General features: G+C 39.3%; 1 protein-coding gene across 3 annotated transcripts; it reads right to left on the reverse strand.

The window, feature by feature from the left end:
* Window positions 1–1571: 1571 nt before the first annotated feature.
* Window positions 1572–17818, reverse strand: si:ch211-247n2.1 (calcium-activated potassium channel subunit beta-2). 3 transcript variants are annotated; one of them, XM_005938613.2, is made up of 5 exons: window positions 17668–17818; window positions 3350–3457; window positions 2965–3135; window positions 2638–2833; window positions 1572–2481 (listed from the first exon to the last, which is right to left on the reverse strand). In XM_005938613.2, exons 1-5 carry the CDS (start codon window positions 17715–17717, stop codon window positions 2197–2199), a joined length of 810 nt encoding a protein of 269 aa, XP_005938675.1. In that variant the 5' UTR covers window positions 17718–17818; the 3' UTR covers window positions 1572–2196. The 3 variants fall into 3 exon arrangements, with proteins under 3 accessions (XP_005938675.1, XP_005938677.1, XP_005938674.1); XM_005938615.2 differs by lacking the exon at window positions 17668–17818 and adding an exon at window positions 14658–15858; XM_005938612.3 differs by lacking the exon at window positions 17668–17818 and adding an exon at window positions 6049–8436.
* Between the last annotated feature and the right edge of the window lie 281 nt (window positions 17819–18099).

Consider the following 18099-nt stretch of genomic DNA (forward strand, 5'->3'; position numbering starts at 1 on the left):
TATGGACAGATTCCCCACCTGAGCTGTAGATCTCTGCTGCTCGTCCAGAGTCACCATGGGCCTCTTGGCTGCATTTCTGATCAGCGCTCTCCTTGTTCGGCCTGTGAGTTTAGGTGGAGGTAGTGATGGCTCGCTTGAAGCTGACGCTCCAGTGCGTTTGTCAAAAAAATCAACACAGTGCTTCAGAAGCACTGTGTCGAAGCTTGATTCGTTTGGCCAGAGTCACGTGATCAGTGACGTCCGAAGCTTCATTTAGAACCTAACTGCTTCGGTGTCTGATTCAATGGTTTCTAAGCAGGTGACTCATTTGCGGGATTTGTGGAGCGTTTTGATGGTGACAGATAGCGAACCATTGATCATTCCACTGAGAGATTTGGAGCCAGCGAGGAATAGAGGAGGTTCTGTTGTGTGGGAGTATTTTGAGTTGATTTTGGTAGATGGGGTGGGTTTTCCAGCTTTGTGTTCTGGCTGTTTGCTTGTGTTTTGTGCGTGCTTATTTTATCTGGAAACAGGAAAAACTCAAAATGTCAAAAATTTGCTTTTCATAATATAAATATCATTTAATAACTTTAGAAAGACTTCCATTTGACTCGTAACATGTAATGTTATAAAAAAGATATATTTTATTTTTTTAAAACAATCTTAAAATGTTATTCTACAAAATGTGCAGCAATTTCATTTATTTATTCTCTTTAGCTGATAGTTTGTGGGGCCCAGGTAGACTGTATAACTGCATCTCTACCAGTTTTTCTGAACTCCAGCCTCTTCGCACATTGGAACAAATTCTCTTCTTAAATAAAAATTTTAAAGTGTTACCTTAAATGCATCATGTTTTTAATTTGCAAGTTCATAAGCATTTTCCCTTTCCATTTCACAATCAATTCTACCCCCAGGTCAAAAATATGTATAGGAAAATTTCCCTAATATAATATTATTTATAAATATACCTGTCTAGCAATTAATTGCATAAGTGCATGGAGGCAGGACCTCACAGCAGAAGCATATTCCATAAAGTGTTGTACATTATCATATGTATATTATATGTAATGTGGTATTTTTCAATTATTGTATTTATCAACATCAAGAAGTCACAAGCAAAGAAAGACCACGCCATGGTGCATGTTTAAACAAGGAAATTTTACTGGTCAGAATTATTTATTAAACAAATAAACCACATTTTTTTAACACCAAAAAATACACGTTCAAAGCAACACAACAGCAGCCCAATATCAGACAGATTTCCAGTCTGTAGGGTGAACAATCTTAATGAAGCAGTTGGTTTTATTTTGTGGAGTCAAGCTGCTCTTCATATTTTTGGCCACAAGATGTCACCAGAGAGGACTGTGTTGAAAAGCTTCAAGTAATGAACCGTTTTTCAATACAAGCTTCAATGCTTCAGAAAGCTTCATTTGGCCATCACTAGTGGACGGCCTTGCCTTGGTAGGTTTACAGTTGTGCAATACTCCTTCCATTTCTGACTGATCGCTTGAACAGTGCTCCGTGGGATGTTCAAGGCTTGGGAAATCTTTTTGTAGCCTAAACCTGCTTTAAATTTCTCAGTAACTTTATCTCTGACCTGTCTGGTGTGTTCTTTGGACTTCATGGTGTTGTTGCTCCCAATATTCTCTTAGACAACCTCTGAGATTACACACAGGTGCACTCGATTTAGTCTTTAGCACTCATCAGACAATTTGAGCATATTTAGGCCCTCAAAAAGGCACTTGTTTTGCCTGAATAATAATAAGAAGAAGAAAAGGAGCAGATACAATAGGACCTTCGCACTCTCAGTGCTTGGGCCCTAAAAAGCAACTGGCAGGAGGGTTGATCTACACTTTTCTGAAACTTGGGTAGCTGTTTCAGTTGCTTTGGCACTACAGCGACCTTCTCATCCAGCTCTTAGCAAAAAAGCTAATAAGAGTATTTGCTAAATTATTTAACAAATAGACATATAAAGCAGAAAAGGCACTTAAATATGTATGTAACAAGTGACATAAGTAAAAATCCTGTGATTTACCCACAGGCTCCACTGGAGTCAAGCATAGTAACAAAGAGAAACGCTTCTTTGTGATTGTCAGAAAATGTTCGAGTCATAGCGTGTCAGCTGCCACAGACAAACCACATCTCAGCCTTTTTGTGTTTCAGTCTTGACACCATGACTCTGCTTATTGCCCTTTGTCTTTGTAGCCTCGAAACCCTTCACCTCTTGATGCGGCTCAGTCTATCGCACACGACAGACAGGTACTGAGTCAACTTCACCATGGCAATGATGACGCTTCCTCCAATCAAAGTGCAGGTGGGCCAGAAGAGGGAGTGGAAGACAGCGATCTGACTGTAGATTTGTGTCAGGATGGCGCTGTCTGTTTTGTCTGTGCGGTCCACGAAACACTGAAGTGTGTGCTGAGACCGAAGACGCTCGGAAATGTTCTGAACCAAGACCTGCATGGCTGCGTAGTCCTTACGGCACTTTGGGATGTAGAAGCACTGAACAGGATAGAAGAAGAGTGAAAGTAACAGCTGTGTTTGGTAACTCTTTTAGATTATGCTATTAGTGTAAAGTGTACTGCTGTTCTCTCATTTTTGCTGTGTGCTGTTTGGATGGAAAAGTGCACACCAAAGATGCCAGCAATTACTGAGTACCTCAGGGTTGTTGTCCTGCGTCTCCTCGTTATGGAACAGTCGTACCACTTTTCCAGATGAGTTAAGGCTGACATACACCTGGAGACAAGGGTAGCGAGACCTTTTCCAGCACTCTGTTCCACAGCTGTATGAACAGTTCACATCCCAAACTATAGTGGAGTTGACAATAGTGCAGCTTGTCTCATCGGTCCACACGCTGGAGAAAAAGACAAAGACTCCACTTGATGTTATGAGGATATGCAGCAGAAAGTTTCCAAGGAAACTCCTCTGATAAGATTATTCGCAAGAGCTTTCTTAAATATTACTGAAATTAATTCAGCCTATTACCTGTCAGAATAAGAGCGCAGGATGGTGATTCCCACAACAAAGTACATCATGATGGAGAAGAAGACCATGCTGAGGCCCAGCAGGATGGCTCTGTCCTCTCCTGCCCTCAGAGCTGTCACTGTCTTCCTCCTGTCCAGGACCTCATATTCACGAATCTTCTGGTAGATGGATCTAAAAAAGGTGAATATTGATGAAGCATCTCCTCCTAATTATAATTATAATAATAAGCAAGACTGAATTTAAAAATTAATTAATTAATTAATTTAAAAAAAAAAAAAAAATATATATATATATAGTATAATATATATATATAATATATAATATAATAATATATATAATATATAATATATATAATATAATATATATATATATATAATATATATACCTGCGATCAGATCTTCCATCTGTTGCTTTACTTCCTGCCCACAGAAACATTCTTTCTGAGGAACGCTCAAATTGTAGTCCACTGCTGCTGCCAGAGGTGCTGACCCAGCTGTGAAACATACAAAAAGTAGCATTTAAGAACCAACACACCCTGCAAGATATAATTTCTGTTGTCTTGACAGTTTTCTGGTCAGCTGCAGAAGGTATTTCTAGATTGATCTGTTGGTGTTGAATGCACACATTTAAAAAACAAAGAAACAATACTTAGATTCTTACCAGCTGTGAAAAACATATGAAGTGCATTCCAGGGTCCTTAATCGCCAGAAACAATTAAACTAGGAGGCTCCTATGTATACATGAAAATACTGTAATAATGTGTGTTGAAACACTTTCCCATGATTATTTTCATGTTGGCTTGAAATAAAATATCTCCCTCTGCTGGTTCTTCTGCATGCTTGTCTGTTTCACACTTTACTTCTCTGTGTGTTCACATCATGGTAAACAGCTACAGACCCAGTTACATTAATTGCTGACACACCCAAGTTTATTCATCAGTCATTAATAAGAGTTTCAAGCTTGCTGTGAAAGGTATATGTGTGTAGCGTGTGGTGTTCTAGGACAGTAAAAGGTAAAGGTTTGCCTTCATGGCAACAACATCCATGCAGGGAGGATGTTTAATGCAGGATTTTCATGCAGGAGACTGGGATTTGTGCCCCATGAAACCTAAAGTCTGTGTAGACTTATTACTGTAAGACTTATTATTCACACAGTAGGTGTGTCCAGGGTCACATTTTTTAAATATTTTTACAGATCTTTTAACATCAGTTGTGCTAGTGTTAAAACAATATTTTTTTTATTGCTAATACCTGACAAGGACATGCAAGATTGCATTAAATTCATCAGTTCGCCTGCAGTTTCTTTTTACGCTGTAAGCTAAAATAAGTGTGAATGGCACTTGTGTCTTAACTGAGAACATATGTGGGTCTGATTTATGAGTAATGAACGTGTTGACTGACTGCATGCCTACGCAGGGTGCCCTGTGTGTCTTCGAGTGTTATATTTGTCAGCTATTTGGACACTTATGTCTGTAAATTAATGGAAAAACTCCACGGTCACACATGAAGTGGTATGTGGACACACTGCCCACTCCACATTGCACCCATTCCTGTGCAGTTTAAGACCTCCTGCACAAATAGACACCACACTGTCCGTAAAAGCCGACGTCACCAAGGTCAGACACCATTCTCACCTGAACCAGAAAGAAACATTATATTATGTAAATGCTAGTGTCGTTTTATAAGTTATAGCACCATTTTATAGTTTAGAAGATGTGATCCAAGTAAGAGGTGTGCCCAGGAGATGAGATAGAGAGCAGAAATACAGACAAACATTTGCAAACCATTAATAGGTTGACTGAAAAGCTCTGTAAGAATGCACAGCAAGTCAAGGACATGAGCCCTCCAGGATGTTCACAAACATCTGAAGACTTCATGACCAAAACCACAGAGGATTCACCTCATGGTTTGGGGTTGTTTCTTTGTTCACCAGCCTCAGTTATGTTGCCTTTTATAGTGTTCTGATTTAAATATGGTTTCCCTTGATTTCTTTGTATTTCAATAATTATTGTACTATCATGAGTTTGTTGATATTTTAATATTCTAGTTTCTGTTAGTACCTATGGTTATTTTATTGGGTTCCTTGTATTTTGATTTATTGGTTATGCCAATAAGTCTGTGCTTAGTCACTCTGGCCTGCCCTTGTCTTCGTTCTTTGTCAGAGCATGTGTTCCTTATGGTTCCCTGATATTTTTGGATTTCGGTTTGTTGGCATTTTGGACTTAGCCTTTGGTCTTGGTTTGGACTCTGGATTCAGTGTGAATAAAAGGCTCACCTTTTGTTAGCCCAGCCTGCATTTGGGTCCTAAATCATAATACATGTCAGATGGTAAGCCTTAGCTACAGAAAAACAGGATGCAGTCCACACAAAGATTCAAAAACAACCTGATAGAGCACTATAACATTTTTTAAGTTTTCTGTGAGCTCTTAGGGCAGAAGCAGAAAAAAGCTAAAGAGGTTCATGTTCATCTTGTGTTTTTCAATTTCTATACAAAAATTGTTTCAGAGACGAGAACAAGCAGAGAAGCAAATCTGCTGTTTGCACCTGTCTACTTAAACAGAAGTGGTCAACATGACAGCGCTTAATATTGACTAAAGCATGCTTCATTACATTCACATTCACGCCAGTGCACACAGTCTGTTAAAAAATCGGGCAATGGCTGATAAACCATGGGTGCCTGAGTCTCAATATTTACTTATCTTGTAGGTGTGTGTTGTACTGTTGGTTGAGGTGAACAGTTTCAGACCAGCTTTTTAGCAGAGCACTGTGGGGCTCTTAGTGGCAGCTTAGCGACACTTTACCTCCACTGAAGTCTACTCTGACGATAAGACGATCAGTGGTGGGAAATGTCAACACTGGAAGCAAAGAATCCCGTTTTATGACTGAAATGTAAACCACGGCCTAAATCAGAGGTTTCCAACCTGAAGACTGAGGTATTATTCCAGACAAAACACAAAGGACTGTAAGTCAACATGGCTTCATGATTAAAAGCTCCAGGCCAAACAGGGCGGATTTTGGCCACAAAGAACAAACAGAACAACTACAAAAGAGAGTACCTGAGCAGTGATGATGAAACAGAGCTCACCTGATTTCTGACGGCGGTGTTGGATAAAAGTCAATGGTCAGACTGTCGGAGCAGTTGTCCCCTACCATGTCACCTTATGCTTCACAACACCTTCACCCATTGGATAATTTAGCTCTTTATCTAAAGACTAGATCTAATGCTATAACTGATGCCTTACAGAAAGCCTCAGCAGTGCTTTAATTTCTCAGTAAAGCCCAACAAGAAGACTACAGTTACCAGTATCAGAGACAATGAAATAATTTTCTCGTACATAAAGCTCCTGTTGCTGTTTTCAAATTGTCATTAATGTAGTTTTCTGATCGATTGTTTTAAAAATAAAAAACAGCACAGACCCCCCCTTCTCTGTGTCTGGGGCGAACGAAGCCTCGTGGCTCTGTTTTTGACTGCTGCTCTGTCTGATGGGTCAAATCTCAGTCACTGAGCTTACATCATCCTCATCTGCATGTTTTAGGGTGGTTGTGGGAGGTGTCCGTGCTGCATGGAAGGGAGGGGCACTGTCAAGTCTCTAAGTCATGGCTTCTGGTGCCACTTTGGTCATGTTGGATTTTGAAATGAGCACATTAAAGCAGTTTTTATTTTTTTAGGTTTTCAAAAACAGAGAGCGAATCATTCTAAGCAGTGAAGATCCTGCTGAAAATCTGCAAACGCTGTACTGCAAGAATCATGATGTGGAGCATAAACCATGATGGCTGCCATTAATACCATCTACTGCTAGTGCTTAGGACTCTGTCAGCACTTTATGATGCTTAGCTACATATCTCAGGAGTATGACTGACAGAACACTGACTGACTTTGCCCTGATGGACCTGATTTATGATGCGGAACCTGAAGCTTTAGTGGCAACTGGGGAATGCAGAATGGATAACAATTGAAATTGTTAGGAAACAGTTTGAATTTTATTTTTCAGTCACACTTTTTGGCTGCATATTATAGCAAATTGGTTTGGTCTTGGTGTTGCGTATAGTTTATCCTGTCTTTGTGCCTGTTTTATGGCAATCCTGAAACATCAATATCCCATTTAACTGGCCATGTTGTTGAGCTTTCTTTTGCTCTGCTGTGTTGAGTGCTGCTAGGCCTATCAACATTTTAGATATATTTTTGTTCTAATGGAAAGGTTAGTGCAGCTTTCAGAAATGAAAGCACAAGGCCACTGGGTTTAACTAGAAACAATTTTACAATTAGTTCTCATTCTTAGTATATTATGGCTCCTCTGAAACAAAGACATTGTGGAATTGGCTTTAACTTGTATTCTTTCTAATGACCAGCTGTAGGTTACAAAGAGTTGTCTAACTGTATAAAAATCTACAGCAAGATTAACATCCGTCTCCAAATGCTCTGTAATTCTGGTAAATAATTCCCACAATGCATTGAGTATTTCTTCTTCAGTCACTTTTCTCACTTACTATGTGTTAATAGACCTCTCTGCACTGAATCGTACTTGTTATTAATCTCCGTCTGTCTTCCGCAGCATGTCTTCTATCCCATCTTCCTTCTCTCAACCCTCAACCCCTCCCTGAGCCTGGTCCTGCCGGAGGTTTCTTCCTGTTAAAAGGAAGTTTTTCCTTCCCACTGTCCCCAAAGTGCTTGCTCATAGGGGGTCATATGATTGTTGGGTTGTTCTCTGTATGTATTATTGTAGGATCTAACTTACAATATATAAAGCGTCTTGAGGCAACTGTTGTTGTGATTTGGCGTTATATAAATAAAATAAAAATGAATTGAATTTAATTGAATTATGGTTGATACCTTGGGAGTGTGGAGCATCTTCTATTTCTTAGTCAAATATACGTCTCACTCATCTTTCCTGGCTTTGGAACATGCTGATGACACTATGCTCAGCTTGAGGCTTCAAACAAGCGCTTCACAGACTAGTGGGCGCTGTCATGGTGGCTCTGTCAATGTTTTTTATGCAGTCTGTATTCCAGCCCAAGGTGCTTCGGAGAGTAGGAAAATTTATGTTAATATTATAAAAAAAAAATTAAAATACGAAAACAATGAATAGAACTTTGTAAGAATAGAAACCTGGAGAAATTATGCTGCAAGCAATACTAGACTATAGAAACCACTGACGACCAAACTGGAAATGAAATGCTTAAATTATAAAACTTACTGCATCGTATTTGTTTTTAGAGTTTTTATTATGTTATTTTTGATTCAATTATTCTAGTGCTTTTTTTCAATCTTATACAGTATTGTAACTGACTGATTTCTTTCATAATTTTCTTAATGCTGTTTTTTCTATACTGCCCTCATCTAATGTCTGGCACCACACAGAGTGTGAGCATGTGACATGCTCAGAGTTTGACCTTTAAGTGACAGATATTTGAAACAACAGCTTTGTACAGTGGGGCAAAAAAGTATTTAGTCAGCCACCGATTGTGCAAGTTCCCCCACTTAAAATGATGACAGAGGTCAGTAATTTGCACCAGAGGTACACTTCAACTGTGAGAGACAGAATGTGAAAAAAAAATCCATGAATTCACATGGTAGGATTTGTAAAGAATTTATTCGTAAATTAGGGTGGAAAATAAGTATTTGGTCACCTCAAACAAGGAAAATCTCTGGCTCTCACAGACCTGTAACGTCTTCTGTAAGAAGCTTTTCTGTCCCCCACTCGTTACCTGTATGAATGGCACCTGTTTGAACTCATCATCTGTATAAAAGACACCTGTCCACAGCCTCAAACAGTCAGACTCCAAACTCCGCCATGGCCAAGACCAAAGAGCTTTCGAAGGACACCAGGAAAAGTATTGTAGACCTGCACCAGACTGGGAAGAGTGAATCTACAATAGGCAAGCAGCTTGGTGTGAAAAAATCAACTGTGGGAGCAATCATCAGAAAATGGAAGACATACAAGACCACTGATAATCTCCCTCGATCTGGGGCTCCACGCAAGATCTCATCCCGTGGGGTCAAAATGATCATGAGAACGGTGAGCAAAGATCCCAGAACCACACGGGGGGACCTGGTGAATGACCTGCAGAGAGCTGGGACCAAAGTAACAAAGGTCACCATCAGTAACACACTACAACGGCAGGGAATCAAATCCCGCAGTGCCAGACGTGTTCCGCTGCTGAAGCCAGTGCATGTCCAGGCCCGTCTGAAGTTTGCCAGAGAGCACATGGATGATACAGCAGAGGATTGGGAGAATGTCATGTGGTCAGATGAAACCAAAGTAGAACTTTTTGGTATAAACTCAACTCGTCGTGTTTGGAGGAAGAAGAATACTGAGTTGCATCCCAAGAACACCATACCTACTGTGAAGCATGGGGGTGGAAACATCATGCTATGGGGCTGTTTTTCTGCCAAGGGGACAGGACGACTGATCCGTGTTAAGGACAGAATGAATGGGGCCATGTATCGTGAGATTTTGAGCCAAAACCTCCTTCCATCAGTGAGAACTTTGAAGATGAAACGAGGCTGGGTCTTCCAACATGACAATGATCCAAAACACACCGCCCGGGCAACAAAGGAGTGGCTCCGTAAGAAGCATTTGAAAGTCCTGGAGTGGCCTAGCCAGTCTCCAGACCTCAACCCCATAGAAAATCTGTGGCGGGAGTTGAAAGTCCGTGTTGCTCGGCGACAGCCCCAAAACATCACTGCTCTCGAGAAGATCTGCATGGAGGAATGGGCCAAAATACCAGCTACTGTGTGTGCAAACCTGGTAAAGACCTATAGTAAACGTTTGACCTCTGTTATTGCCAACAAAGGTTATGTTACAAAGTATTGAGTTGTATTTTTGTTATTGACCAAATACTTATTTTCCACCCTGATTTACGAATAAATTCTTTACAAATCCTACCATGTGGATTCATGGATTTTTTTTTTCACATTCTGTCTCTCACAGTTGAAGTGTACCTCTGGTGCAAATTACTGACCTCTGTCATCATTTTAAGTGGGGGAACTTGCACAATCGGTGGCTGACTAAATACTTTTTTGCCCCACTGTATATGTATGTCCATGTATAGCTTTGTATATATTTTTAGTGTTTATCACATTATTTTACCAAATATTTAAAGCACGACAAGTATTAAATTATGGAAACAGCACCAAAACTGTTGAATGTCAGAGCTGTTTTCCATGAGGTTGAGTCAGGATCATATTCAGATTTCTTTACAGATGCATGGCTGAATAAAATTCTGTGCACAAAGACAAACAAGAACATCACAATAAAACGGGATAGTTTTTTTTTAAATAAAGTGCAGCCAAATAAAATAAAATAAATCAATAGATTAAGATGTTATTACACATGTATAGAACTAGACTAAAAGTAATATTTGCAAAATAAAAACTATGGCTGAGGTGTTCTCAGCTATTGCACTGTATCCATGGGTCATGTATTAGTATCATGTGCATTGTGAATTTAATCTGATGGCAGTTGGTTTTAGGTAATCCTAAAAATCTGTAAATTATAAAAAGCAGAAACTCATTGTTATTTTTCCACTATGTCTGTTAAAAAGGTCATGGCCAGCATGTCCACCAGAGGAATGTAGTCTTATGTGGTCAAAAATACTGCCATGAACACGTGCTCGGACTTGGTGCCTACATATTACTGTCCTCATGTACATGATGCACACACACACACGTGCTGGCTTCATCTCAAGCAGGTCATGACCTAAGCACTTGTCTCTCTTTGACAACTTAAACCTCTCGGTGTTCCTGGAAGGCAGGAGCGTCAGGTGGTGTAGCGATACCACAGGTGCTGCCATTCTCTGTGACAGGGTTAGACACAGAGGCATGCCTACACGTACACACACACACACAAAACCCCTAAATCACTTCTTCACTCTTAAATTTAATGGTTTCTGTAATGTGCACTCGCTTTCTGTCACCACAGAGCGACCATGAAAACAGATTTATGTTGCCACTGAGGGTGTGTCTCAGCAGTGATGTCATGGGTCTGTTTCTGGAAGGTTATTCGGATGGCATCTGTTCAGTGTGTGTAATCTGCAGTTGTCTTTTTTCTGAGTGGCTGCTGAGCAGACCGTGAAAGCATAACACAGCTGTTCAGCTTTGTTTCGAATTGAAATTCTGCACTCTATAGCTTGTAAAATACATAATGTGACTGAAAGAACTAATAAAAGAAGACTAAACAGTAAAGATGTGCTTGTGATGTTAAGCCCAGGTGGATGGCCACGTTGTCTCCAAAAGCAACTAATTGTTTATGGCAAGGTCATTTATGCTAAATGGTTATTGTGACAGGATTGTTTTCACCTAGGTTGAAATCATTCTGCATTGATGCATATCTTTTTGAACATTATCTATTTGTCTTTTTTTCCCTTTAACTGACCCTCATCAGTTAGAAGGCAGATTTGAAACATGAGGCAAGAGAAGCTATGGTGGCATTCATCTTCCTATTTGGAAGTAGACCAGGGGCATTACAGTTATGTGGCATGTGCTTTAGCAATAAGGCTTACGTCAAAGGGTACATTGAATTTCAAATGTTTCACTTTTATAGTAACTGCTCGAAGTAGTGCTCCCTTGCTTGTTTCATAATTGCAGGAACTGAGGATCATTGTAGTTCTTAGAACTCTGTTTACAGGGTCTTTTCCCCTTGACTTTAAAAATGGAGGTGCAATGTGATTGGTTAAGCAAGTGTATGTTGTTTACTTGAAGGCACAAATGCAGTAGCCAACCACTAAAATTTTATCCATGTAACAGTTGTTTATTTAGCCTTAAAATATAATAAAAACAAGAAGAAATTAACCAGCTGTGAAGCCCTGACAAAGACGTGTGACAGTGGGAAGAAAGAACTCCCATTTAACAGGAAGAGACAGGACCAGGCTCAGGGAGGGAAGCAAAGCAATGTAGCGCAAACAAGATTACAGCAAGGTACGTATTAGAAATCAGCGGTTGGCTATTACATAACTGGCTGACAAGCAAACAGAAAACATGCTTCAAACATATGAAGCTTTCATTGAATTTTCCTTTAAATCAAGAACTAGGTGAAATGGACAATATTGGTTGACTTCAATGGTGGATACTGAAGTCCATAGCTCAATTTGGCTTTGCATAACGCCCTATTTGCAAGGCATCAGAGACCATTCCTGCGAAAAAGAAACCTCCATTCCCGACCCATATCTGTGTTTCATGCTATGCACATTTTAATCCAATTTACTGAAAAATCTCTCTGAATTTAAAATTTTGAAAGTGTCTGGTACACTCAGCTAGACATCTCATGTTACTAATAGGCTGCCAGATAATAACTGTTGAGTCACTTGAAAGACATTAAGATGTTCCTTAATGCATGCTGCCATCCATCTCATCCGTCTCATCATGCTTTAAGATTTTACTCTTATAATGGAAATGGAGCTTTCCATTTGTTTGAATGGGTCCCTGTGGTGTGTAGAGATGTGAGTCACGGTTTTTATAAAGAAACGCAGCCTCTCTAAACCTTGAGTTGGAGAGAGGCAGAAAACGTGAGCAGAGAAAACAAAAAACAACCTCAAATCACCAGGTCACTATTTGTCATTTGGGACTAATAGCCATTGCAGGATCTCCTGTTTTTGGTATAATAAGGGAGGTAATATGTGGTCTTTATAAACAGTAAACACATGTGGGATGACATTCACAGGTCATCCGAGCAATTATTATAAATTAGTAGATCTGATGATTCTAGGTAATAATAGTCCGGTGAGATTTGTAAGATAAAATTGCAAGTTCATAACTTCTTCATATCCTGATAATCGAGGAAAAATGAATCTTCCCATTGAATGTTATTTGCGATTTCCTTTCTCTGTGGAGCTAAAAGAGGCCACCCAAACACATGAGATATCAATGGAAAGACCAGGATGTCCTCTATTTAGTCCATCAGGACTTATTAGGATAGCTCAAATAAGTCAAAAGATATAAACCAAAAACAAATGTTTATTACAGAGGACATAAATGAATGGGCTGGTTCTCAGGAGAATATAAACAAACAATAAACCACATGATGGTAGTGAAAAGTGAAAGAGATGGTAAAGCAGTGTGATTTACTGTAGACTGGATTAAAGATGCTTCATCTGGCACATATTTTGTTGTGACTGTTACAATGACTGCTAATAGAGCAGTGCAGACAGCTGGTGTTAATGGCTGAGAACCAGACTCCGCGGCTCCTCACGGCGAGGTAACATTAATGGAATGATCCAGACTGCTGGAAAGTCATTTTGCTGCATGTAATTAAATTAACAGCTACACTTTACAGTAGCTCTGTGGTGGCATCATTCAGTCCAAATATGGAGAAAACATTTTGAGACTATATCAAATTTATATTTTTATTTTTATTTGTTTCCTCATGCGTATATTCAATTCTTAAAAATGTGACACTGAAGGCAGCAAAATTTATGTTCTCGTGTGGACAGGAGCTATGAGGACATGAAGTCCTATCACATTTGAAGTAATGGTGAACAAAGGGAGAAGGAGAAAACAAACAAACAGACTCAAACTTGAATTATGAAAGAAAAAAAACTTCTTTTTTTTAGAAATATAACAACCGTTTATACAATTTGTAGTTTGTATGAGCCGCTTTATAGTCGCCATGACCACCAGCAGCTACAAATGTCTTATTTGCATGCTAACATTTGTATTAATCCGTGTTGTCTTCATATATAGACAGAAAAATGTAGGTTTGGTTAAAAAAAAAGTCCCAAAACATTCACAATTGACTTGCTGAAAGATTCAAAAAGCTCCACAGAGCTGAGAATAGAAAATTAATAATAATAATATTATTCTCTGTGGGTTTGTCACTGTGGGTGACCTCTTTCATACTGAACAGAGTCATTTGATCATTAATATAAATCATTAATACAGTCACTATAACTAATTTAAAATATAGAGCAACCTTTAAATCAGAAGTCTTTTCTCATCTCTAGCTCCTGGTTCATATGTCATATTTTCACCATAATAGAAGGCCACTAGAATGAGTCCTACAATAGAGAAAATTAATTTGCATTTGACACTTTACATTACTTTACCTTTAATTACCCAGTTGGTGACTTTTGACGGTGTTTGAGTGGAAAAATGAGACTACAGGAGCTGTCAAGGACAATCAGCAGCATTGTACCAAACACACAAGCTTAGTGGTGCCAATGATGAAGTCGTGCAAGCGTGTGATTTGTTTGTAGCCCCGTGTTAGCATTTTATTGCAGGCAAGTACATTTCTGCTTGACTATCATAGAGGTTGCATTAACTTGTGATGATAATCTAGCTGAACCAATCAGAAAACACACCTTAACACCCTGCTATAGAAAGCCTTTATGTATTTTTTTTCAGTGTTTAATTTAAACATTGTTCCTCAGCCGGGCTGATACACAAACATCGACTCAAATGATCAAGCTTCACGTCAGACTTTACAGCCGTCATAAAAGGAATAGCATCTCTTTGTTTTCTTATCAGTGATTGACAAAGGCAGTTTTTACACAGCTGAGACAGAGGAACTTCACTTAGTGTGGAAACTGCTCTGATGCCAAGATTGCATCTCTGTCACATTCAATAATCCCAACCCCCTCTGAAACCTTTAGCAGTGTAATCAAACACCTTCCTAATCCACAAATATATCACCAGAGGACTCAATAGCTTCACAAACAGTTGTTCATCTTGTCTCAGTTTCATAAATTGTCTGAACTTACCTTCAAACGCAGCTGCAGTCAAAAAGTTTCCTGGCTAGGTGAACATTTTGCATTTAATATCCAAGGCTTCATCAAATAAGAGTCCTCTAGACTGAGCCAACAGGCGGTCCATGTCTATGAGGCATGGAGCAGCTCTGGCAGCCTTCAGCATGCCTCCCATACTGCAGACTGAACAACAGCCAGAGGAGCCACACTGCCCCTCACTGCTCCCACTAATAATTAGTGTGTGATGATGATTGTGGGATTTAGGAGAGAGAGGGTGTTTGGTGCAAAGGGAAACAAGAGTGAGTGACAGGAAACAAACTAAGAGGTGAAAAAAGAACAACTAAGGTGATGGGGAAAATATCTCTTAGAGAGTCTGCCATGTTAATCTTTATAGGAGCAATTATTCTAGATGTTTCCTGAAACATCTGTCAGCTGCTAGATGCTGATCAATGAGTCCGGGGCAATCTGGGCTATCTGTGCTGCTGGGCGCCCTAAGCTGTTTAGGCCTTGATGATTAGTTATTTGGTTCTAAATCAAGGCAGTTAAATTAAAGGGGACCAGTGTTGGGTGTAATGCACTACAAAGTAATAGATTACGTTTTTGTTAAGACAGCAGTGCAACTCATTATTATACTAAATTCAGTAGTCAGAATACAATTCCGATTATATTTGTACTCTTGTTACAAACAGCTTCAGATATTTGCACACAGGCCGCTGTTTTCCGGACATACAAAAACGAACACATCACTGGCTTTCGAAAATATCTGCGCAGACCACATGTTAACACAAAGCTATTGAAAAGCCCAGAGTGATGTTAAAGATGAGTGGATACCAATTCCAGCCCAGCAGCCAAAGCCTGATCTTCAGCAGGCAGTGATGAGCAGGCAGTCTGCCCTCCCTCTCTCCCAGCACTGGTTTCTACAGTAGAACACAGTGGTGATTGTTTTGAAGTGTCTTCGGGCTGGTTTTCAATTTTTCTTTGTGCTAAAGCTTCAACACAAAAGAAATATTGTATGTATGGGCTCTTTAGGATAGGGACTGGTGTTAGTATGTGTCACAATGCCTATCAAGCCAGAGAGTTGGTTAGAGAGTAACACAAAAGTAATGTAATGAGTAGTAACACAAAGTCACAAAATTACTTTCTTGGTGAGTAATTAAGTAAAGGAATACATTAAATATGTGTAATTAGGGATGGGTATTGATAAGATTTTAACGATTCGATTCCTTATCGATTCTCTTATCGATTCTTTTTTTTTTTTAAAGGAGAACACTAAAGTCGATTAGCTTAGAACTTTGTTTTTTATCTTTTCTTTGAACAAGATAGAAATTTAGGAGTAACATGGCCTTACAAACCCAACAGTGAGATCTTAAGAGATCCACAGCCTACGGCTCTTCAATGGGGTGTCACAGGGTCCCCAGGAAAAAAAATGTAAATGTAAAATAATAAAATAAATATTCTCCTGTAGCAATAACAAAGTTTAACATAATTTATTCTGTAGCAATTACACAAGAATATCCAGTAATGTCCCTGCCTACAATTAAACACATTCACTTACCAAAGTGAAATCGGGGGCATCTGCTGTGGCAAATGGGTGCAAGCCTTTGACCACAAACTTAGACACTGCTCGCTGACATTCGTCTATCCTGGCCTGAAAGGAGACGCTACTGGTAGACTGCAGCGAGAACTGCCAGCATCTGAGCCAGCCAGACTCTGTCTCTCTCATCATGGTTATCTAAATGCAACGCACAGTAATAGCAGGTTTTGTAATAAGGTAAATCGCGCTAACATAATATGCAATGCTAATTGATTAGTTACCTGCAGTATTAACGGGAGAGGAAGTGGAAACGCTACCGCTGCTGCTGGGTTGAGCTTCGCTAGTCCGGAGCGGATCAAAAACACGACATTCGTTGAAAGCAATCGCGTGTTTTTTGAGCAAATGCTTTTGCATATTCGTAGTGTTTCCTCCCTTTGATGAAATCTCTACTTTGCAAGTATTGCACGTTGCCCTGTTGTCATCCTTTCTCATAAAGTGTAACCAAACTTTTGAGCGTTTGTGCCGCTCAGGCGCCGTGTTTCCTACTGGGTAAAAGACGCTACTCAACATGATGACGTCATTCGGGGCGACTGGAATCGATAAGGGAATCGTTTTTAAAAGTGGCAAACGATTCCAAGGAATTGAAACAGTGGGAACCGGTTCTCAACAAGAACCGGTTTTCGATACCCAACCCTATGTGTAATACATCAAAGTCACATTAAACAGGGACAATATTTCAGATAATAAAGTCAGGAGATGCACAGTTATTTGCTCAGAGCAGGAAGCTCAGTAATCAAATGGCTCTAAATTTACACTTTACAATTTTCAGGTGTTTTTTTTTTCTATTCTTGACTGTGTTTGATGTCATTGAGTGGGGGTGTGCTTGATATGGTGATCTCAGATACACAGCACTGGCTATCAACACAGAAGAAGAAAAATAAGCATTATTTTGAACTGTGAATAGTGCAAAGCTACTCTAAGAGAGTCCAAGAATAAAAGGTTCAGAGTGAGCAGAACAGATCGTCTTTAAAGACAGTACTCATGGTCAGGTACTACCTATTCATGATTATGTGATGGTGTTATTACAACTGAGCCTCTTAGCATTAAACAGACTCTCATCCCATCCATCCATCTCTACATGGCTATAACTAATCCATGGTGAGAAAAAATACTATTACCAGTATTATTATTGTTGTAATATAATTTATTTTCCAAGAACATTAAAGATTATTGTTGAAATTCTATATTTAAAAAACAAATGTGTGGAATGAGAGACATCTAAATGTGGATGTTTAGGTTCTATAGAAAAGTTTTTTCCAGTACATGTGCTAGTCAGATTCTCATAATCTGACAGTAAAACATGTATTTTATTTATGTCATATAAACATAAAGCTAAAAAGAGTGAAAAGAGTTTTAAAAAAAAAAACAAACAAAAAGGAAATGCGTATGATCTGGTCTGGACCGAAAGGAGAAACAGAGCAGTGATCTCACCGTGGGGTGCGGTGGATGGTGGTCTTTCTGAAGGTCCTCTGGTGTAGCATGCTGTTGCTGTGTTTATTACTGACTGAGTAGCTGTGGACTGGCTTCACAGTTAGTCCACACAGTCAGTGAACTATGATATGAGGTCCACAGGAAGAGGTGGAATCTTATAAACAAACAGAGAAAGAATCGTAGGAAGTGGAAGCTTTGGTCACCTTCCTGGTAGTGAAAGATGTGCAATTGCAACTACAGCCTTCCATCCAGTGAAAGTTGACAGTTTAATGCAAATTTTTTCACAGTTATTCAAAATTACAAAACTTTTTTGCAAACTTGATGCTTTAAGCTTGAGCTCTATAACCCATATTTTATTCACAACAGAACATAGGGGGGAAAAATACACTTTTAAGAACATTTTCGCTCATTTTCAATTTGATGGCAGCAGCA

The sequence above is a fragment of the Haplochromis burtoni genome, unplaced genomic scaffold (assembly GCF_018398535.1).
Source record: "Haplochromis burtoni strain Fernald_Lab_line unplaced genomic scaffold, NCSU_Asbu1 Contig_254, whole genome shotgun sequence".
NCBI lineage: Eukaryota > Metazoa > Chordata > Actinopteri > Cichliformes > Cichlidae > Haplochromis > Haplochromis burtoni.

Excerpts from the sequence above, each read along its gene's own strand:
- si:ch211-247n2.1 (XM_005938612.3), bottom strand. The coding sequence starts at position 6,116 with ATGGTAGGGGACAACTGCTCCGACAGTCTGACCATTGACTTTTATCCA. Across the intron at positions 3,458-6,048 it reads ACACCGCCGTCAGAAATCAG|CTGGGTCAGCACCTCTGGCA; the intron begins GTGAGCTCTGTT and ends TATGTTTCACAG. Across the intron at positions 3,136-3,349 it reads GATGGAAGATCTGATCGCAG|ATCCATCTACCAGAAGATTC; the intron begins GTATATATATTA and ends CACCTTTTTTAG.